Source organism: Nicotiana attenuata, chromosome 12 (assembly GCF_001879085.1).
Source record: "Nicotiana attenuata strain UT chromosome 12, NIATTr2, whole genome shotgun sequence".
NCBI lineage: Eukaryota > Viridiplantae > Streptophyta > Magnoliopsida > Solanales > Solanaceae > Nicotiana > Nicotiana attenuata.
The window spans coordinates 22,032,325-22,056,047 of NC_032000.1; the positions used below are offsets into that span (position 1 = coordinate 22,032,325).

Genomic DNA, 23,723 nt, shown 5'->3' on the forward strand with positions numbered 1-23,723 from the left:
CTCACAATCTCATCAATTTGTTGAGCGGTCTTGTTGGGAGGATGGAACTTGTTGTGAAATTGCTTGACCAACTCATCCCAAGTTGCTATAGAGTTTATGGGAAGCGAGTTTAGCCAAACCTGAGCAGCTCCTGTCACCGAGAATGGAAACAATAATAGTCTGATTGCTTCCGGAGTCACGTTCGGTTGCCTTTGAGTTTTGCAAATAGACAGGAAGTTCGTTTAAATGTTGCTGAGGGTCTTCTGTTTGTGTCCCAGAAAAAAGTCCCTTGTTCTGCAACAAGTGTAACATGTTATTTGTGATCTGGAACGATTCAGCTTGTATCGCAGGCACAATAATGGCAGTGGCCAGATTGTCAGCTGTGGGTTGTGCCCAGTCATAAAGTGCACCCTCAGGCACAGGAGGTGCCATTTGCTCATCCCTGATGTTCCCGTTGGGGTCGTTCACGTCGCCCATGTCAGTTTCGAGTTGGTGTGTTTGTTGCGATTGTTGAAGTCTTTTGTTTGCACGATTCAATGCCCGGAATGTCTTCTCGGGGTCTGAGAGTCCTTCAAGTAGTTCTCTAGTCCTCGTAGAATTTCTAGGCATGCACCTGTGTACCCAGATCAACGACCGTCAAAATTTTCAATGAAAAAGTTGGTAGAGAGAAAACTGACTACAGTAAGAATCTTTGTATTTCTGTCAATGGCAATTGATAATTCCGTTAACTCCCCGGCAACGGCGCCAAAATTTGATCACGCCTAACTATGCCGTATAAAAGGACAATGCGGTCGCTGCAAATATAATCCGGTTTACAAGTCCGGAGTCGAATCCCACAGAGAGTTAACCTATCAACTGCTACCTTCAGACCCACCAAGTCTTCAGAACCAGCTTCCCAAATATTCAAATTCTCAGTTGATTGTTCTTTAATAACTAACTTGCAAGTAAATAAAAGGCTATAACTAAATTAGAAGGGTTGTAAACAATTATGAAAAAAGGCTAAGGCAATGATTTCCCCTATTGATGAAATCCCTTCTGTTTATGCTCATACAAATTTACCCACACATCTCTATCAATCTTGAACGCTAATCTTACCGCAAATCTCTCCCGAGTAATCACAGTAATCTACTATTGCACTCTCCCGAGATACACTAGCTTGCTTAAATTCGCACAATTCAATTTAAATTGCACCCAATGCTTCATTATTCCTAATCCCGCCTTTAAACCCGCAATTATAGATTCCTCTAATAATCTAGGAGTGGTGTTGTTCAACAATACCCTAAATATGCACTCTTTTCCAAGTTATGCACACTAAATAGGCACAGCTAATTGAGGATCCTGTCAATTAACTACAACGAACACGAAGTTGAACAAATAAAGATTTAACTAGCAATTTGTATTCACATAAACAAGAAGTTCATCACTCAATAGGGTCCATCAAAGCCTTAGACAAGGAATTTAGCTACTCATGACTATGGGAGAATAAACTAAGATTGAATTCATCATAAAATCAAAAGAAAAGAAGAAAGATGTTTAGAGTACTTTCTCACAATTGTTTTTCTTGCTAAGAACCCTTAGAAATCAATACCCCCTTCTTTTGGGCGAAGTCTAGCGTTTTAAATAGGGTTTAGGTCTAAAAATCCCGTATTTTACACTTAAGTCCCCGAAGTTTACTGTACCCACCGCGGTCGCGGTAGAACCGCGGTCAAACGCCTTCGCGGAATCTTCAACCTTCAGAGACTGCCTTCCACCGCGGTTTCACCGCGGTCGCGGTGGAACTTGTACCCGGGCATTTTGGCCTGTTTTGAATGGGTTACTTTGAAAATTCAACAATTAGCCTCTTTTCATCAATAATTGACTCCAAAACCGCTCCTTAGCCTTCCTTACACCTATTTCACCTACAAATCATGTAAAGCACTAATAAGAGCATTTTGTTGTCATTTTCCACATTAAAAGTTCACAAGAAGGTGATTATTTGGTGCGTGATTATAGTCAAATTCACCTATTATCACTAATTAGCAAAAGAATTTAATTCAATGTTTGTTCCTTTTAATGTATTTCCAGGACATGTTGGAGACAATATAGGGAATATGCACAAAGAAACAATTGTCTATAAAGAACTATTAAGTGAAGTAATATTACAAAAAAAATCTGATTAATTTAATTTATTATTCATATGTGTAAGCTGATATCAAATCACCTTGAATTGAACTAATATAAGTCATTAAAACTGGACCATAACTATTTGTCACATGTAAGTTATATTTTGTATCTTTTATTGTCATAATTTAACTTGTGAAATAAAATAATAAACTTATAAAATTGAACTAAGTATTAAGTTGAATAAATTGATTGAGTTGATTGAGTATTTTTACCAGGCGAATTTCTTCCTTCATTGAGTAATTAGGTAAATAAGATCAATAGCTGAGCTTGTTTTATAATATTTTCACTTGGTAGTTAATAAAAATTTAATTATAAAAAAAATCTAAATAAAATCAACAATCATCATTTTCAAAAACTTATACCTTCCTTTTTACCTTTTAGTTTATAATTCAAATGAATGTCAATATAAAATATGCATAATTCTTTTAAAATTTTATACTCATTGAGATGGAATACACGCGTAACGCGTATATCACTATATTAAAATCACGAAGGCTCTTACCGAAATGTCGTTCGCCTTTTTTACCCTTTAAAATAGAAGTCCACATTAGACAAAATAGTAATTTAAGTTATTTTCCTAATTTTTAGGATTTTAAATCAACTAAATTTTTATTTATTAAATTGTTCCTTATTTAAACTGTGTATTAAGTCCTAACATTTAGGATTTTAAAATTATTTTTTGAATAGCTTGATTTTCATAAATTATAAGAATTCTAAAGTGACTTCCGTAAAAGATAAATTGAAACTTACATGTGAAAAGAGGAAAACACCGTAAAACACGTCCAAAAATGCATGAGCAATTGCTCTAGGCATTAATGAACGATAGACAAATAAACACTCTCCTAAAAAGAAATGTTCATTTAGAGTTAATGTATGGAATATAACTTAGGTCAAGATGCGTAACTCTGCTCATAACAAAGCATGTAAAATAAGTTAATCTGTCAATCTACTTGCAATTATAAATGCACTAAATTTCAAGAAAATCGGCTTTTTAATTTTTGTAAATTTGATTTTACATTTGACAAAAAATAGTATTTTATTATTTTTTTAATATTTAAAATGTTGAAATTAATGGAGTAACATTTAGCTTAAGAAATTATTTTTTATTTAGATTATACTTAAGAATCCCTAACGTTTATGACTAAATCAATTAAATTTTATTTTTATAGATTCTTTTCTCATTAAACACTTTTAAAATAAAATTATTATTAGCTAAAATTATAATTTGCTTATTAATTTTTTTTCTTATTTGAACGAATATATAAGATCTCCTAACGTTTAATAAATTGAAATTAATTAATATTTCATCTTACGTAAATTTTCTTATTTGAACACATTGAAAATAAAAGTTTTATTCAATAAAATTTTAAATACACTTTAATATTTAAAATTTGAGATGATTTAAAATTAAAAGTTTCAAAATAATATATATTTATTTAAAGTATTATAAAAGTATAAAACTCAAGTACAAAATATTTATCATCGACAAAATGTGAGTGAAATCAATCCGAGAAAAGGACAAAGAATGAAAGTAAAGAGCATAGAACCCTTTTAAACTTTTAATCTCTTTTGTTATAAAAGTAGCTTAACCTCATTTTCTGCATAAAATAACTATTTTAGAATCTTGATAAATTAAGATTAAATATTATTTTCTTTATTTTTTAGAAAAGTAAAAAACTAATTGATTCGTTACACGATATGAACTAGCATAAAGTTCTTATACTCCTTTTTATATCAACCGAAAGAGATAGCTCTTACTTATGTTAAAATGATCGATTGTCTAAAATTCATAATTAATAACAAAATCTTCGTTATTTACTTATATTCATTACTTGCCTTTTTGAAAATTCATTATTTTCTTATGTAATAATATTATGAATGTAAAACTAAGAGATGTTAGCTGAAATATAACGACATAACATATTTATTTTTGATACAATAAATTATTTATAATCAAATACTATTTAACTAATCCAACTAAATTCATTATCTCTTGCATGTTCAAAAGATATTGAATTTAACTATTCTATCAATGTAAATTAATTTTTATTATTTAAACATAGATTAAATTCATTTTAACTTCAACTGCTATTTTTCAATAATTTTTTCATCTTGTATACGTTTAATAATAATTGACGTGATGTACACGTGCAACGCACGTATACTAACACTAGTAATACAAAATAGAGGAGACACAAACTATTTAATTGCAATGTACAGAAGTTTCCGTTCTTTTCTTTTTCAACTTTCAAAAAAAAAAAAAATTATATTATATTACAATCACAAGAACATCTTTTTTACAGATTGTACATTATCGAAAGCCATTCATACATGAGATATATTTATGCCTAACAAATTCCTACTATTTCACATTGCAGTAACAAAATAACAAATATGCTAAGTAATCTCCAGCCAATTTTTTTTCCTTACTACACCCTTATATATTAGCCTTGCAATGGCTCCTCTTCATCTGGCAAGACAACAGCTAATAAAGAGAACTTAACACGAAGAGAAATCTTACCATTGTCCACTACAAGCCTAGCCCCAGACACCATCCAGTAGCCAGGTTGATCCTGGGGTCCTCTCAACATCTCTGTCGTGTCAACGAACTTTAAGAGTCTACGGGTTTGTGCTGGCATTGGAGGACCATCCGGATAAAGTGCAGAGTTTATGTGAATTTCAGATGGTCGTGGTAATGGCTTTTGAGCGGAGGAAAAATGGGAACTTATTATAGATGAGACGATTCCTGATTTTTCAGTCTGAGGAGGGGAACCACCCCACTCAGCTCTCTTTATGACTGTGGCGCCTAATACTTTGGAAAATTTAAGGCGTAAAAGAAGAACATTTCTCATACCAGATTCTCCAACTTCAAATTGGGCCCCTGTGACGATCGAGGAATCATCATCGGATTCTACGGGTGCAGTGCATACATGTGAAAAACTCTTCCATTGGACCTTCTCATAATACCTCCGGTCAGAGGAGCTGCTGGCATCTCCATATGATTCATTCTGAAATTGAAGACTTTTTGGCAAGGAAGAAAGGTGATGCAAATGGATCGCTAAGCAATTACTTCTTTTTCCTTCCAAATACAATCGAAGGCCGACGACTGGCTTATTACCCACATCCACCTATGAAAATTTCAAAAAAAAGAGGTACAGGCAAGGAAAATATCAATATACAAAGCATTGATTGGTTGAACAATAGGCTGCTATAAACTTGTAACTGCTTACCACTTCTTCCAATTTCATTATAATCATTTCTTCCTTATAAATACATAAATTCTAAGATAGAAGGCCAGGCAAGTAATTTGACCAGTACGATATTGGTCAAATCATCTCAGTAGCAGAAACACCCTTTAGAATTGGACACAAGTCTATGGGATCTCCAAATATTGAAAATGAAGGCAGTGAAACAGCAGTGCTCGACTAAAGTTGACTTTTAGTGCATAGAGCTGAATAGAGAGCTATCATAACGGCTAACAATCTAAGGATTGAAAAGAACACATGAGAGTTGGTGCAATGTGTGCTAATTAACAGGAAGGATCCTTATCCTTTTTCTTAAATAATAAAATGTATCATCGAAAGATACATTTCATCTTCTCATAGGTCGCCGATTTGTGGCAAAATTGGGGAGCTTGATGCAAGAAAAAATTCATATCTGCTAAATGAAGATTCTATTAAAGAAAAATTACTAGGGAGATGGAATCAAAAAATGGGTAGATCAGGAAGAAATCAAACAGTGATAACGACTACATGGAGTAAGGAACAGAGAGCTTTTGAGAGTGAAAGAGGCCAATATTTCACATCCAAGTAATCATATTTCTTTACTGTTACATTTTTCATGCATTATACGTGGCACTCCTTTCTATATATGCAAAGTTCAAAAATCGCACCTTCCTTTTAATTGCACCAACCTCTAATGATAGTACCAACATGCAATGATGATTGGACCGATTTTGTAGAAATGGAACTTCATTATTTTGGTTTCCTTTACTCTTGATATCATACAATTTGTTTGTAAAATCTATTAGCTCGTCCAATAATAAAAGATACAACAAGACCATGAATAACAAAAGAACCGGGCTCTTCCATGCCTGTTCAAGTAGGTGTATATATTTATCATTATTATTTGTAGTTCCATAATAATCCCTTCTATAGAGCTAAGATTTCCTCTGTTGTCCATTTACTATGTTTAACTTCTTCCACTTTAGGTTGGGCTTCTCATCAACCTTTATGAACATTGTTTAGCATTGCAAAATATAGCCCCATATCAAAATAAATAAACACATGATTCACTACAAACTTTTTTGAGAGCAGGAATAGCTAGCCAGTTGTCTTAGCATACATTCTAGCATTTTTAAGAACCAGTCCCACGAGAGATGAATCGTTCAAAATATCTGGTAGTATGTGAAACATTGTTTTTCTTCAATTAGTTAACATTTAACAAAGAGATCATAGCCGCACAAGTAATAGGTGTGTAAAAGCTGAAGAAATTGTTACCGGATTTGTATTAACATATAACTTGGGGCCCATTAAACTGAACTTCAGGGTTTTACCACTTTGCTGCTTCCTCTCGGGACCAAGAGGAAGTTCACCAAACACAGGTCCCCATTGCCTTGGAAGCTGAAACTCCAAAAACTGATAAAGCTCTTCAATTGGTGGTTTATCTGCATGACAGATACAACGATACAAATCATGATATTTGCCTTCCTAGTAAGCAAATTAAGTGATGAGCTTAAATGTATTAGCTTAAAACATCTACAGCCATAAATTCACAATAGTCATCTTATTTCTCGTAATATCAGGAGTTGTGGATTACAGAATTTATGCATTGAGTGGATTTTGGATTTCAGTATCCTCCATAAATTTCTAACTAACGAACGTGAATCCAAATATTAACCACACTTTTTAGCCGATGCAGGATTTTGCTGCAAGCTGTATTTTACAATATTTTTATTTCTTTGGACAGGTCTTTCTATAGTTTAAAGCCAAACAAAGAGGTAGCTACACTCCTAAGAGGCAAGCAGGATATTCTTTTGTTAAGATGAATCAGGAAACACCACTCGATATTATGTAAAAGATATATTAAGACTTACAACGTATGTACAAGTTAATTGCATGGCTCAAAAAACCACTGCCATCAATCCCGCTCAATAATGATGATATTGGAATGAATGACATTGAAATCACATCAGGTTCAATTGGAACAGTTTGATACCACCTTTTATGTGGCAGATTTCTGATACTGCTTCCACCTCTCCTCTTCCAGAGGAATGTAATATCCTGATGTCAAAGTTGGAACAGAAAAGGAACATGAAGGTTATAGTCATAGATAACCAAATAATGAACACAACAAAAATGTTTGAAGGAAAGGAAAAAAACGTGAATATCAAACTGAAAGTGGAAGTAAGTTCATTAGATGTTATTCATATACAAAAGAAAAAGTAGATAAAAATTTTAAAAGTAAAAATAAAAATAAAATAAAATGCATACGTAATGATGAAGCATCATTAGAATATGTCAATAAACAAATGCAATACAAATAAAGAAGATAAAACCTTGACTCCCAAAGGTAAAGCTACATTCTGAAAAAATCTCACACCATCATGACAAAAATAAATCATGCAAACTTGCAACAGCATTTTGAACCTTATATCATTATCACATTCGTTCTACTTTTACACATAAACCTTGTGTCCTTTAGTTTTTGTTAGATCAAAGATATGGAATAAATTTCTTGTGGGTTTTATGACTTGGGGTTTATTCACATGATCACATCCCATGGGAGGAAAAACCTCAATTCAAACTTCTACCTTCTAAATAGCTGTTTGGAACATATGTGCAGCAGCAAAACCTCCACATCACAAAATTCCATACCAATGCCAACTTTCACATGCTCACCTCCCTATTAATCTCTAAAAGAGAAGAAGAGCCACTACCCCGACTCTTAACCACACAGTATTTAATAGAAGGTACAAGGATTAGCCATCAACTGCCATTCCCATCTCCGAACTGACAGTTTCCAACTCCACTGTCACGCTGTCCATTTTACTCCAGTTTAACCACCATCTCCAATACATACCACCAAATACCAAGGCGTATCCCACCACTTACTACCCACAACCAAGTCAAAAACTACACATTTCAAGAACATGGCTACGAGCTGCCATTTTAAAATTACACCTAAGATCTCAAGCTTGCAGTCACCACTCTTTCCCTTAAAACCCATCATCTGAATGAAATTATTAGTTACATGTCATGTTGTTTTAGCCAATATTTCATCAATGTTCATGACTACATGGCTCCATTTAAGCTTTTAAATTGGAATTATTTGTTTGTGCTGAATTTTTTTAAAAGGGCAGCCCGGTGCACAAAGCATCCCGCATTCACGCAGGGTCCGGGGAAGGGCCGCACCCGAGGGGTGTGATGTAGACAGCCTATCCTAATGCAAGCATTAGTGGCTGCTTCTTTCTGCTGAATTTTGTATTCAAGGGAAAAGGAGAAATACATAAAGCATTGAATTGCCAGTCCTGATACTAAATGGTGCCAATTTTCATGTCATTTCATAACATAGTACACTTAAGAGCTTCTTTTGTTAGCACAATGTTCAAAACTTCATTTATCTATTGTTCCAGCCATACTCACCCATGAACTGTACTGGGCTCACCTTATGGAATAAAAATCTTAAAAATTCCTGAACGTGAAACACAGACGAAAAAACCGAAGAGATTTTTAGTCATTTTGGTTTGTTCTGTCCTAGATCATTTATTTCAACCACAGTTTCCAATGACATACGCTTATACCACTTTCACTTGATTCCCCTTCCATCTAGAGCATTCAAAAACCTAATCTCTCAAGAGTCAGGGTAGTATATGTGGCACTCAAAAAGGTTATTGCACAATCCTCTTTTCGAACTTCTAAGTGCTAGTGGCGTTTTACTGGATTAACCTGGGATTATATCCAAACAGGTCACAGTCAAGTTTAATTTTTTGAAATCGGAAAAAGACCTTGACTGTGTCAAGTTTATTCTAAAACATCTTCAATCTGAAACTGCAAAGAAATAAAAACTCCAAGGATAAGGAAAATTCTGTTTACTACTATTCACAAGACCTGTTACCTCTTTGTGAAAATGAAGAGTTGACGTAGTGGAATCCACAAAGGGCAGCCCTTGGTCACTATTAGCAAGCTGAAAGAGATGAAACTAAGATGTTTACATTAAAATCTTGCAACATGGTTTCAGTTTTATCAATTGCTAGGTTAAAACATTTTTGTAAGAGTAGCACAGGAATCCTTTTTCTGACAAGTACCAGCAATTTAAAAATAATGGTCCATCTGATAGAACTCTACGAACTTAAAAAAGCATGGAAAAAAAGAGACAACATTTTAGGTGAGAAAATTAATATTAAGAAAAGAAAGCCGAACAGTATTGAAGTTAAGGCACTTCTGCAGTCAGGTTTCTTGAAGGAATTTTAAGTTCATTAATTACTTGAAATTCTATAACATTGAAGTGCGAAATAGTGCTCATCCGAAGTTTTGAAAGAACTGTACTTACAGTCCTTTCGTTTATAAGAATTGGCAGCATCAGAGATATCCAATCCAAGTTCAAAACCGCCATTCAAATGCATGATTAAATCATATAGAAATGACATTTGTAAGCAAGTGATATCAGGTGATAAAGGAATAATTGGGGATAAATTTTGCACAAGAATATAACTTCAGTAGGAGCATCAAATTTTTCAGGAGGAAAAAGCTGAGGCAAAAATTATAGGTCGCCAGGATTATATTCATGAAGCAGTCTGAAAGCAAGCAAGGGTTTAATTACTATTAGGATGCTGATCTTTTGTGTTAATCAACCATGGGCGACCTCTAGAAGACCGTTTACATTTTTTTCTTCCCTCAGAGCATCATTACATTTTCTTTTTGACAAGTATCTAGAGGACTATTTACATGACTCTCTATTATTCATCAAAAAACACTATTTGCTTGTTTTTTTGTCGTAATGGCAGATGAACCATTATGGAAGTAGATACAATTTCTGGGAACTTCTAACAAATCCTATGAAGTCTTCTGGATTGTTAATCTAAGGTGTTGTTCTTGGAACGAACAATATGGATTGATTTTCTTTCAACAGTAAATGGATTGAGAGTTGATTTACGAAGAACGGCACATGCTTATGTGCTTATTGTCTCTGAAATCTCTAAAAACAATACATAAGCCAGCAGTGCATGTACAGAAGTAGAATGAAATCATAAAATATAATGCATGTATGAGCACCTCTACATAGACACCATTTTAAAGAATACAAATGTATAAATTTGCCTGTTTCAGCTAATTAACAAAATAGAAAAAAGAAATAAAATGAAATAAACTTATGCGGGGTGGGGCGGGGCGGGTTGATACATTTGCAGGCTAAGGCTTTATACGCCCGTGCTGCCCCTCCCCGCTTGCCATCTTTAGAGAAGACAGACTAAAGATTTGACATAAGATTTATCTTATCAAGGAAAAAAAGATTTGACATAAAACACTAAGGCTGGAGTTCAAAGCATTTCAAGGAAATGAGATCCAAAACATTGGACCTCTGTGTGTGTGTGTTTGGCTGTGAAAGTTGACATCACAAAATCATTTCACCCTATTTGTGCTTACCGGTATAGTGCTGGATTGTTCATTTGCATCACTAAATCCTTGGTCTGCCACTTCTTTCAACCTTTTCCGTACATCAGCAGGCTGAAGTGTTGATGAATGTTGCTGCTTCACATATACAACATCCTTTCCGCCCATCTTCACACCAACAACAACATGGGTACCATATTTCTCAATAAACCTGGAAGTTACAATCAAGTCCAGCTTTTGATGTAAGACTAAGAAAATGTCAAGTATGTCTCCGAGTAACATTATTTAGCATCAATTTGCAGGATAGCATATCATAGCTAAGGCTCATTAATGGCAAAAACTTGGCGCACTCCAATTCCATGGCCCTATGGCATCTCATCAGTTTTGACAACATAATTACTGGGGCAGAAACATTCTTTGCAGGCAGGTACTAGGTAGACAATAAAATGTTGCATGCAAGATAGTGACAATCAAATCACCTTCATCAACTATGGGTCATTTCAAAACTAGTTGCTCAGTTATAAAAATCCTCTATATTATGCAACACAAGAGCAACTTTTTTTTTTCATACTTACATAATCTAAAATGCAACAAATCATTAGTTACAACCTAAATGCAAAGCAACTTTGACTTGTTGACTTTGATTTACCGACTCTTCGTCTAGAGGCCCTCTGGAGCTCGATGTTAAAGACATCACCCTACCCAGCTCATCTTCCATTCTTACACAGAAAACACTCATGGTCGAACATAGCATGTCTAGTCATACATACATACGAACGTGCGTGAGTGTGTGTGTAAATATATACACATATGCATAAAACCGAGAAATCTATGTTTCCAACTTCGAAACTCGGTGAATAATAGGTCTATCCCTCTACCCTTCTCCACTTAAATACCAGACTTGGTCCACCAGCAGGATTTGAACTATTGGCGTGTGCCTACTGTGTACCGCACATCAAGCAGAGAACCCAACAAAAACTTCCATCAACTTGCCATATTCGAGACCCTCTCAAAGAAACCACCAAAGACCTCCAGAACGAAGTTATATAAGATTGGAGGTAGTTAAGAAGTTGAGTATCACAAATTCCAGAAATAAACAATTCCAACATAACTATTTCAAGCAAGCTCTAGCTTGTTCTTTCATCAGTGCATTCCGGTTTCCCAACCAGAAAAATAAAGGAAGCAAAAAGGCTTACAAACACTAAAAAGCTAAGTAGAAAAAACTAGAGCAGTGATTGGACAAGAAAACTGCTTTAATCACCTTGCCAATGCTGCTGGATCCCAAGATGAAGGAACAGCTTGTTTAACATGATCATGGAGTGCAACTTGAGCCTTCCGTAATGCAATATTGTAGAGGGTGATGAAGACCCCGTCAAAAGCAAGAGCTTTTGTGTAGGCGGCGTCTTTTTGCCAACAAGTGGTATATTCAAAAGCAGCATTGAAGTGGCCACTTGGAATTTTACCAGAAAGAGACATTTCCTGGTTAAATTGTTCGGACATCTAGAAGGATAAAGATAATATGTCATAGGATATTTCGAGTCGAACTGAAAATCGAAAAGTGTTAATCATAATTATATTAGCTTTTCAGTAGAACATGGAAAAGGAGTAATAACAACATGAAGGGAAAGGAACCAAGGGAGTGCATGGCCGGGTACCCCAGAATAATTGACAACTATATGCATAGCAAAAAACTAAAAATGATTATATAAACCTTACAATGAATTGATTACAACGAACAGAAAACCTTCACACAAAACTAAGGCTAAGCACAACTCTTTTATCTCACGCATTAAATTGTTGTTTTAATGCATATGGTAATCAACCTTCATAAAACTGCACCTGATACCATTTAAAACAAGTGAGAAGACTAATGCCTCTAGTGCCATGAGAACTTTCAAATTTTATCTTTAAACTGACACAAGACACTCACTATTGGATGTAAATCAGAGTTGATGAGAATATGCACAAGTGAGTGGTTCACCAAAAAGAAATAAGAGTTGTATGTAAATCACCTGCTGGAAAGAGAGAAGATCAGAAGTAAATCTGATGTGGTCGCCTTTATCGCAATGGATGGACTTGGGAACATTCTGAACCAAAATTCCCCCAGGAATAGCTATGTCTCGCACCTGATCATCCTCAATGGCGATCAACCTACACTCCTCCTTGCAATACTTCAACCTCAAGTCATCCACTATATCATACCCTAACCCTATTGCTTTCACTGCCGCTTCCGCCGCCGCTCTTAGTTTCAACGCCCTCTCTTTGTTCGCCATCAATATAATCCTTCCACCCCTCACAAGCTAATAGTTGCTGTCATGATTATGAATTTTGTCTTTTGACTGAAGAAGACGAAGAACAAGTCTTTGGAATTTTCATTTTGATTAGGTGGAGTTAGTTGGGACAATGACTGACCGGTCAAATATAGTGTCCGTGGCAGCTGTTTTATTTGGAAGGGAAAGTCAAAAGCCATTACCTGCCGTTTGTTTGCATTTTCAGCCCTATATCAAAATTACTACTTGTATCACAAGGTGCAATTTTATTCATTTGCAAAATGTAGGTCAAAGAACTCTCCAATAAAAAGAAATTAGAAACAGTAACCCCAACCTTTACACCCAACCCAAGGCAACAAATTAACCTTTGACATACAAAGAAAATATAAACTAACTAAGCAAAGGAGAATAAAGAAACAGAGGGGGAAAATTCAGAAATAAGGGGAAATAGAGGAATAGAAACAGTAAGCAGAAGAAACGAGGAATAACAAGCGAATTTTGCATTTCATTCAGCATAGCATTTACACTTGGACACATAGTAACACAATGCAATAATTTGTCGAAGACATGAAAAGTGGACAGAGAAGAAATAGTTACTCATAACTATGTTCCCCCTATTAAGCATTTGCTCATTCTATGGACTCAACTCTTTGAAGAAGCAGCTGCTGCCTGAATTTCCTTATGAAAGCCTCTGCACTGTCGTTAATGTCTTCAGATCTGGGCTTGCTTTCCACCTTCTTTGGTGGCACTACTGTCTCTGCCGCATTCCTGAATGTTACAGAGGACGATTCGTGCCTTTTCCTAAGCTGAAAAGCCATGGACATTCCTGATGTTTCATCTTCTTCTTCAACCTTGGGAAGGTGGAAGAGAGGCTTGACGGAGCTATTCATTTGAACTTTCTTTTCTAGCTGTTTCTTCAGAGCTTATGGTTCGTATCTATTATTTATAGATAGTAGCAGTAGCAGAGAACGCGAGAGAAATAGGATTACTGTGTTGGAACTTTGTGCCCCATTCCCAATTACCTATTTTAATAAATTGCAACTTTGGACATAGATTTAGTTGAAACTTGAAAAATAATTTTTAAAAAATAATTTTTGGAAGTTGAAATTATGTTTGGACATGCATTTTATTTGAAAAAAATTTGAAGTTTTGTGAGTGGGAGAACAAGTTTCATCCAAAATTTACCCTAAACTAAATTTTGGGAACTTGAAAAATAATTTCAGAAATTTTTCAAAAATAGATCATTAATCTATGAACAAACAATGTTTTCAAAAAAGATTTGAAAAAACGGTGCCAAAATACATGGCCAAACGGGGCTATAAACTTTTCAAAACTAACCAAGTATATATAAAATTAAAAACTCAAATAAATAAAGTTCATTCTCTTCAATAATTACATGTAAAGATTTTTCCATATTTTTAAACGTGATCAACAGCATTAGATGCGAGACGTAAAGATTTCAAAACTCTAAGGAAAAAAAGACATTTTTTAATGGATATGGTTGAAATTGATTGAACACATATAGATGAGCCAATACACGAAATTTGAGGAAGATTGGAGGTAATTTGGACTGATTTGATATCAAAATTGGTAGTTAAAATTCAGGTCAAAAAATTCTTCTGCGACACATGTATCAAACATGTATCACGTATGTATCTCACACACATGTATACATAGATATATATGTGATACATACTTGATACAAATATAATATATATGTGATACACAAATGATATACAGTATGATAGATATATCATTTTTTCATGTTTATCTTCTACTTCAACTTTTCAATTCAAACCACCTTAAAACTCCGCCAAATCATCCCAAAATTGAGATTCAAGCTCCTTAAAATGTACCTAATCTATTCTAATAACACCCACTCAAAAAAAAACAAAAATTTGACATTTTTTGCTACAAATAGCTAATTAGCTAATATTAGTAATATTTTATAAATTAACCAATTTTTGTAATAAGCTACTTATAATTTATATATGGACATAGGTGGTAGTTTCCCTATTTTCATTTAGGAAATTTTACCTCCTATAGCAAAGGTTGATACCTTATTTATTATAAATAAATACCCTTTTAAAAAATTATCTCATATAGCTACCTTTTAATTTTTATAGCAAAATATCTATTTATGACCACTTCCTACCTTTAAGCCATTAAATGCGGTGTGTATTATTTTTCTCTCTCCCTCTCTCTTCCCCATCTCCTCCTTTCTCTTTCCTCTTTCTTCTCTTTTTCCCCCGGTTTTTTCCTCCCCTGCTTTTAGAAACCCTAGCAGGGGTTGTGTTCCGCCAACGACAGATCCGGTCGGCGACCGCTTCCCCCCTTCCTTGTTGTGTCACACCTAACCCCCTCCTCCGACCGGCAATTTCTTTCACACAGTTGTGTTACACATTCTAAATTTTTCATAGATTTTGCATTGATTGTTCATGTTTGCCTTGTGAGATCTGAAGAAGTTTTGTCTCTAGTTTCTGTTTGATACTTTAAATCGGTGCTTCTTCGCCAACTGTCTTCATTTAACCAGCAGCGACATCCCACCTTGTGGCGGTCTGGACATCGGTGGATTGGGAATGGAGTTTGGGGCTGAGGAACTTGAAGAGTCTGTTACCTTTTTTTGATTGTATTTCAATGTATCTCGCTGTATTCCATGTATTTCATTGTATTCACTGTCTTTTTTTTTTATTATATTTCAATGTATCTCGTTGTATTCCATGTATTTCATTGTATTCACTGTCTAGATGTATTTCATGAATGTATTCATATGTTTTTTTAATTAATATAATTTATGTATTCAGATGTATATATGTATTCAAATGTATCTGCAATATGTATTCACATGTTTTTGCACTATAGATGACCTGCTATACTTCATATATTCAATGTATTTAACTGTATTCAATATAATTATATAATTTCAATATACAAATATATTTGTAAAGATACCACTAAAAAATATTTTAGTAAAGATACCACTAAAAAAAGAAAGGATGGATTGAATCTCTAAAGAGTGCTCTATTTTTGGGGTGTTTTTTGGTTAATCTTTTTTATAACTGAAAATATAAATTTTGTGTGTTATAATTGAGTTTGTTGAGTCATATTAGGAGTCTATCGCTTTAACTGATTCACTTACCGTTTTTCAAGAGCTGAAGACCTTATTTTTGCAAATTTCGTTACTGTATTCACGAATACAGCTCGCGAATACAGTCGGATACATTCTCTGCTTAGCTGGACTCCCATGTTTTCAGTTGTTGAATAGAGTCTATAACAACTGAAAACATAGCTATAGGAAGTAATTTAGTAAATGGTAGCTATAGCAAGCTAATAATCACTAAAACATAGTGGTTTCTGAAAATTTCTCTTTAATTTATATATTTATGTGATATGGTTTGTCTCCCCACAAAATTTAAGAAAAACAATACTTTTAATACTCGTGATTTAAAATATGCCATAAGATTTGTGTCTAGACGTTTGGAAATAAAAACATAAGATTTGAAAAAAAAACCCGTAGTTTTTGAAGTTAAGTTAAAAAAAAAACCGTAGTTTTTGGACATACATTTTATTTGGAAAAAAATTAAACTTTTATGAGGAAAAATAATATTTACTTGAAAAATGGTACGTGAAACTCATATTTAAAATATTTTGAAACTCATCTTCAAAAATGCTTATCAAAATAACAGTCTGATGACAATTCACAAAATTTTACAAATTGGCTCAAAATTCAAAATGGGACGAGGGCAGCCAAAAATGAAGATGAAATAGTTGAGCAGTTGACTTACATAAATATCAAGATGGTACCAATCAGTACATACAAGGCTCGTTTGGTATGAAAAATAAGGGACAATTAATTCCGGGATTAAATTTGAGATGAGTTTATCTCATGTTTGGTTGAAATAAAATCATGGTATAACTAATATCGGGATTAGTTATCCCGGGATTATAGCATTTTTTTATTCCTATGGGAGAATAGCATAACTAATCCCAAAATAACTATTCTCGGGATAATTAATTATGGGATAACTTATTTCCCAACCAAATGACCCAACAAAGTATTACTATTATATCTACTGCCTTTTATGACAATAAGTGGAACAACAATTTTAAAGAAAGAGGGACTATTAGCATAAAATGGATCTTTTGACATGTTAGAGTGTCAAGAGAGACAGAATAGAATCGAACAAAAATCTGATCAAAAGTATTCTACTTAAGGAAGAACGACTAAGAATCAATTGAGTCGAAGTCATGTATAGGAAGCAATATATCAGCGAATGATTTAGCCACGGTCGAGGTCGAGTACACAATTCGGCCCGAACGGCTAGTTCAACACTTAGATATTTTAGAGGAATATTCTACGGAATATTCCAAGAATATAGGTACTCCAGTTAAGAACCGATGGGTAAAGAAAGTTTTTTGTATAAATATCATGGGAGAGGAACACACAAGGGGGAGAGATATAGACATCTCTCTAAAAGTGAAGATATTCCAAAAATCTCAGACTCATCACGGAAAAAGGAGATAGGAGCTTAGAATCTCAGTATCCATCCGTAATTCAACTTCATCGAATGAATCGAAGTCGATCTTATTTAAGAATGGTGACTCTTTTCATTTCTGTATTCTTCATTATCATTTGATATTATTGGAGTAATCATCTATTTCTTACATTATGATATTCAATCGCAACCGTAATCAAATTTTATGTTCAGTCATGCTTGTTTATTCCTATCTTCTACCTCGGATCTAGAGTAAATTATCTCTGGCTAGAATGGGATAATTAATCCCAGAATAACTAATCTCGGGATAAAATCATGGAATAACTTATTTCCCAGCCAAACGGCCCAACAAAGTATTACTATTATATCTACTGCCTTTTATGACAATAAGTGGAACAACAATTTTAAAGAAAGAGGGACTATTAGTATAAAATGGATATTTTGACATGTTATAGTGTTAAGAGAGACAGAATAGAATCGAACAAAAATAGAAAATTCGTATGGATGACTTAAACTAATTTGGAATTTACATATAAGTGGTTGAGTTGTTAATGTTATGTATATTTATTGAACCGGTACCCACTCAGGTTGTACTCGTACCTAAGTAAATGCCTATTATAGCTTTGTTAGGCGAGGTATGTGACACCTGACTTTTCCATATCCATAAGTAAGGTGAAAGCAAATTAAAGTTCTGTATTTTTAGGGCGGGTGTCCTTTAAACTTTCAACTTTATAGGAATATGATCGGCGATTGGCCTAATATTCGGCCTTCTATATATTTCATCTAGTGGTGGCAAAATAATCAAAAAAAAAAAAAATAGTTAACCACCTATATAAAAAAAATGGGTTGAATAATGAACTTTTTAAAAACGGGTCAAATATGGATAAGAACTATATTATCCATTTAGAAAATGGGTAACTAATGGATAACCAATGAGTTTAACTTTGGGAAACTTACACAAATGTCCCAAATAAATCTCAACTTACCAACCTCTAACCATTAGTCATAGACTTACCAAAACTAGTCAACAAAAATTGAAAAACCAAATAATTGGGTTCTTTCTCTCAAAGAATCACATGCAAAAATCACCTTCCATATTTTTGAACGTGATTAGCAACACTAGATACAAGACGGAAAGGAAATTTCATGGACGGGGTGAAAAATAAGGTGATGAAATACAAAAATCTATACAATATTCCAAAAATCTAAACAAAAAAGGAATTTTTTCAATGGGTATAGTTGAAATTCATTGAAAATATATAGATAAGTCAATATACAAAATTTGAGGAAGATTGGAGGTGATTTGGACTGGTTTTGCATCGAAATTCGTAACTAAATCGAGTTCAAAAAAATCTTTTGCGACACATGTATCGAACATGTATCACGCATGTATCTCACACACATATATACATGGATATACATGTGATACACAATTGATACAAATATGATACATATGTGATACACAAATGATACACAGTGTGATACACATATCATTTTTTTCATGTTCAGCTTTTACTTCGAATTTTCAATTAAAACCACCTCAAAACTTTACCAAATTATCCCAAAACTGAGATTCAAGCTCCTTAAGTTGTGCCCAATCTATTCTAATAACACCCACTCAAAACAAAGCAAAAATTTGATATATTTTTGCTACAAATAGCTAATTGGCTAATTTGGCTAATATTAGTAATATTTTATCAATTGGCCAATTTTTGTAATGAGCTACTTATAAATGAACATAGCTGGTAATTTCCCTTTAACTTTTACTTTTGTAAAGCTTCAAATTGAGTGTTCCTCAAGTTTGGGAGACTAGGAATTCTCCCAAAAGTGATCATATTCAAGAAGTCATGGATAATATAGTTACCTATATTATCCGCCGGTTAACCCGTTTTTTATCCGTATTAAATATGGGTAGGGTCGAATAATTTATCCATTTTTTCATTACCCATTTTCATAAATCGAGGTATTCCGACTTACTTTTTGGTAAAACTCATGCAAATAAAATGCTTATTAGTTGTTTTTTACTGTGGTCTAAATTTTTTTGTGATCGTTTTGTGATTTAATTAATTTGTTATTTTTTTCGGATTAGATTATTTATGTGCTAAAAAATTAGTATAAAAGATTAATTGTTATTTTATGAATAATTAATGTTAATATGTGATTTTATTATTGTACGTATATTTTATATGTGACTTTATTGTTGTCTAATGCCCTTTAGTGTTATGTTATGCCTGTAATTGTAATGTAGTGCCCTTTAACGTAGTAAAACTGCTAAAAAATTTTAGCTTATGGTAGTTGACTTTGTTCATGGCCATTTAGAGTAGTGTACTTTAGTAGAAAAATGTTAGAAACTAACATATGAAATATTAATATATAAAATTTATCAACATAAATATCTGTTATATTTACTAAATTATCTTTGTAGTTATTGAAATTAATCATCTAATTATCTGTTAATCTCAAAAATATCTGGAAAAGGGATAATAGTTCAAACACAAACTCTCTTGAATTTTAGTCAACAAATGTAAGAAAATAACATAAAAAATAACAATATAGAAAATTTGTCAAACTAAGTATTTTTATATGAATACATATTAATTATATCATGTATAGTTATGAAAATTAATTATTTAATTCTATTATACCCAAAAATAGCTGAGTAAAAACAAAATATATAAAACAATAAACTAACATATGAAATATTAAACTAACATATAAAATAATATAATAAATTAACATATAAAATAATACCATATAAAGATATTGCAATATATTTAAAGATGTTAAGCAATTAAACAGAAAAATACTTTAATTAATATTGTTCTATTTACAGACATCATCATGGAGGTTCCGCCTGTGCATCCGAGACCTGTATCTCGAGAGCTACTGTTGCTACAGGGCAACCATAGGTCTTCACACATTTGGGATGGATAGTGTCTGTCCCAGACATTCCGCCCTAGACGTATAGACAATATGAGGGAGTTCATTAGGGACCGCCCACTGCATCCCCGTATACTTAGACGCCTTCAGGATACGGGTTTCTACAGGATAATAGAGATCGGCCGATTGCAATTCGACTGGGCGTTGTTCACGGCTATGATAGAGTGATGGCGACCGGAGACGCACACGTTTCATCTACCCATCGGCGAGGCTACCATCACGCTTGAGGACGCGGAGGTTTTTTTCGGGCTGCCTGTTGATGGATTACATGTAGCTTACCCGTATGCTTTTAGAGGGAGTGGATTACCTACATATGTTGCAGCAACTCACCAGGTTCCGGCCAGCAGAGCCGACTCCATTGAGTGGGGCCAGTCGATTGCAGCTAATGTCCGTTCGGCAGCAACCGGCAGCGATGGATGCGGAGATTACGGATGATTCACCGCCAGAAGATATCGACCGGCACACGAGATTGTTCTGTTGATGTTTGGTGGTGTACTGTTCCCGAACACTTCGAAAAACCTAGTCAGTTTGAGATTTCTACATCATCTAGAGCGGCTAGATGATTTACCTGGTTACAGCTAGGGTGTAGCTGTTCTAGTTTACCTATATAGGAAGATGTGGCGGGTGTGCATGGGCACCCAGAGAGACGTTGCCGGAATTTTACTACTGTTGCATGTGAAAACATAGTCAATTCTTTTCATGATTATAACATACATAGTAAAAAACTACCTTAAATTTTACGTCCACAATCTATATTAGGTTTGGGCTTGGGAGCGGTTCCTGTAGTTCCAGCCACCTCTGCCACCGATCGCTCTGGATGCACCACCTCCACCGTTTCTCACTTTAGCTTGGAAGTGGGTTGATAGGCGAGGCTACGGACGTGAGGTCGAGGCTCGACATCATCTCCCCTATTATAGGGATTTGTTGGATTTACTTGATAGCGCGCAGGAACATATATACTTAAGTTTACTTGGCCTGGCTTTATATGTGTTGCGTTTACTCATGATTCTGCGTTTAATAAATAGTTCGTATGGAGGCCATATAGCGACACACTCATAGCTGGTTTGCCCGATTATTTCTCCCGGGGCCAAGCTTTGTGGAGCTCAGTCCCACTGATATGTCTCGATATAGTCGAGCATCATGCCACCGAGCGAGTCCTTCGCCAATTTGGTTGACCGCAGCTTGTACCTATTCCACCCACTTGGCTTAGGACACATTACCAGCGGGATGATCATTGCAGGGTTGACTAGACATACTTGGCCTGGCTAGAGGCCCAGATTGAGGTTCGGGACCAGAGGTACGACCTGATTCCGCCATACCCTCCACTTGAGAGAATGGATGAAGAGCATGAGTATATGGGTTGGTACGCTTACTAAAATATCTTATTATTCTGTAGGTTACTACTGGCCCAACAGCCACTTCTACCGAGTCTGCCAGCCTTACTGACGATGATGTTGCATTGCATCCTCCGATAAAGAGGCGACGTGATGAGGATGATCCAGATAACATAGCCGGGCGGGATGAGATGCACCTCAGGCCAGCCAATGCTTTAAAGCATACAGGTTATGGGACACATTGATATTTATTATCATTTTAATATATGACATTAAATATATAATAGCTACATTATTTATTTTTACATAATTTACGCATGTGTTTTTATTTCTCAGGTTATTTATTAGTTTAACAGTAGAACACAAAAAAATGACAGCTTAACATAAATTTAAATTCGTTACCAATTAAAGATAATACATGACACGTACAACACACACAAAAAAAATACTACACTAAACGCATCCATGTGTTTGTTTAATCACTATCGCCCATTATTTTGGGTCCAGCTTTTTCAGGTCAACAACATTTTAGATCGGCAGCTTTTTCAGGCCGACATGACAATACACTTAACGCATATTGGTGATGCGCTACATTTAATATACAAGTTTGTGCAGTTGTTGTTCTTAAATTGAACCAAGAGATCAGTATTCAAAGACCATTTGAAGAACCATTACAACATTCATTTCAGAAATGCCACTAATATTTAATAAGTAGTTTAAGAAGAGGCAAAAAGATGAAGATAGTTCAAAGATCCACATGGAACACGTCATAACATAATCGATCCCTACCTTAAAAAAAATATTCTAGGTTGCTGTACTGATTTGGTTGATGACAAGTGGTATGGTATTCTGCGTCCCTTAGAAAATAAGCCTATCAATATACATAGTGATCTCAAAGTTGCAGTGCACATTATTGAGGGCGAAACTGTTATATCTCGCATTTTCGTACGTTAAAATTTCGTCTTCAGTTAATCGACGTAGACTCAGGGATGAGATTATCTTGAGGTTAACGTATTTATGCTATTTATAACAAGCGATCAGTAAGTGCCGCGAAGTATAAAGGGTACACAAATTAAGGAAAATGAGTTTCGTTGAAGGTTGTCAATTTGGGATAACATACGATCTGATCCATAATACCGGGTATTTATGGACTAGTGCCATACAAGGTAAAACATGACTATGATAATAAGGTGTATAAGGTATGTTAAAAGTGAGTAGTATTTAAGTAAGTTGAGATAACTTTTAATTATGTGGGTAATTGGTTAACTATTGGGTAATGGGATATTACCTAATTATTAAAATTAATAGATAAAGATTAACCCCCCCCCCCCCCCCCAACAACAATAAGGGAATTATGTGGCAGCCCCAAACCTTATGACTCTTAAGTCATTGTAGAGTAAGGTGGCAAGATTTAAATCATTTGGAGCACAAATGTTTTTGAGAACCTTATTGCAACACGTTACCAACTTATCCAAGCAATTTAACTTCCAAATAAGCTTCACACAAGTGCAATCTAGTTAGAAACAGTTAGACAGAATTTCAAGTCATCCTTCAGTTGTTCTTGTAAAAAGCTCTCAACCAAGTTAACTTTTAAGCCCTTCTTAGTTGCAACAGTTGGTAGAAAAATTTAAAGTATGAAAGCACCACAATATGATGTTGTATGTTACAACCGAGAGTCATATGAGCAACGCCCAAGACCTTCAACAATTTAAATTAACGTGAGGTTTTGCAATTTTAAGGAAGTACGGTGTAATCTTTCTCAAGAGAATCGACTCAGGTATGTTAAGGCTATCCCTTCTTTCTTTTTGGAATGATCCAAATGGCACAAAAGAAACGAGCAAATGCACAGCTTTCATAAACGACTATATTCATAGAAATACTAGGGGTCTCTATGTTCTTGATTCCCCATGTGACATATTATTATATCTTCTG

At 34.5% G+C, this 23,723-nt stretch overlaps 1 protein-coding gene across 3 annotated transcripts; it reads right to left on the reverse strand.

Moving 5' to 3' along the window:
• On the reverse strand, positions 4,389-14,011 carry LOC109235416 (MACPF domain-containing protein At4g24290-like). Of its 3 annotated transcripts, none has more exons than XM_019401514.1 (7): positions 12,764-14,011; positions 12,013-12,251; positions 10,785-10,962; positions 9,259-9,342; positions 7,238-7,424; positions 6,642-6,808; positions 4,389-5,270 (listed from the first exon to the last, which is right to left on the reverse strand). In XM_019401514.1, exons 1-7 carry the CDS (start codon positions 13,022-13,024, stop codon positions 4,587-4,589), a joined length of 1,800 nt encoding a protein of 599 aa, XP_019257059.1. In that variant the 5' UTR covers positions 13,025-14,011; the 3' UTR covers positions 4,389-4,586. The 3 variants fall into 3 exon arrangements, with proteins under 3 accessions (XP_019257059.1, XP_019257060.1, XP_019257061.1); XM_019401515.1 differs by having other exon boundaries at positions 9,259-9,327; positions 12,764-14,010; XM_019401516.1 differs by lacking the exon at positions 9,259-9,342 and having other exon boundaries at positions 12,764-14,010.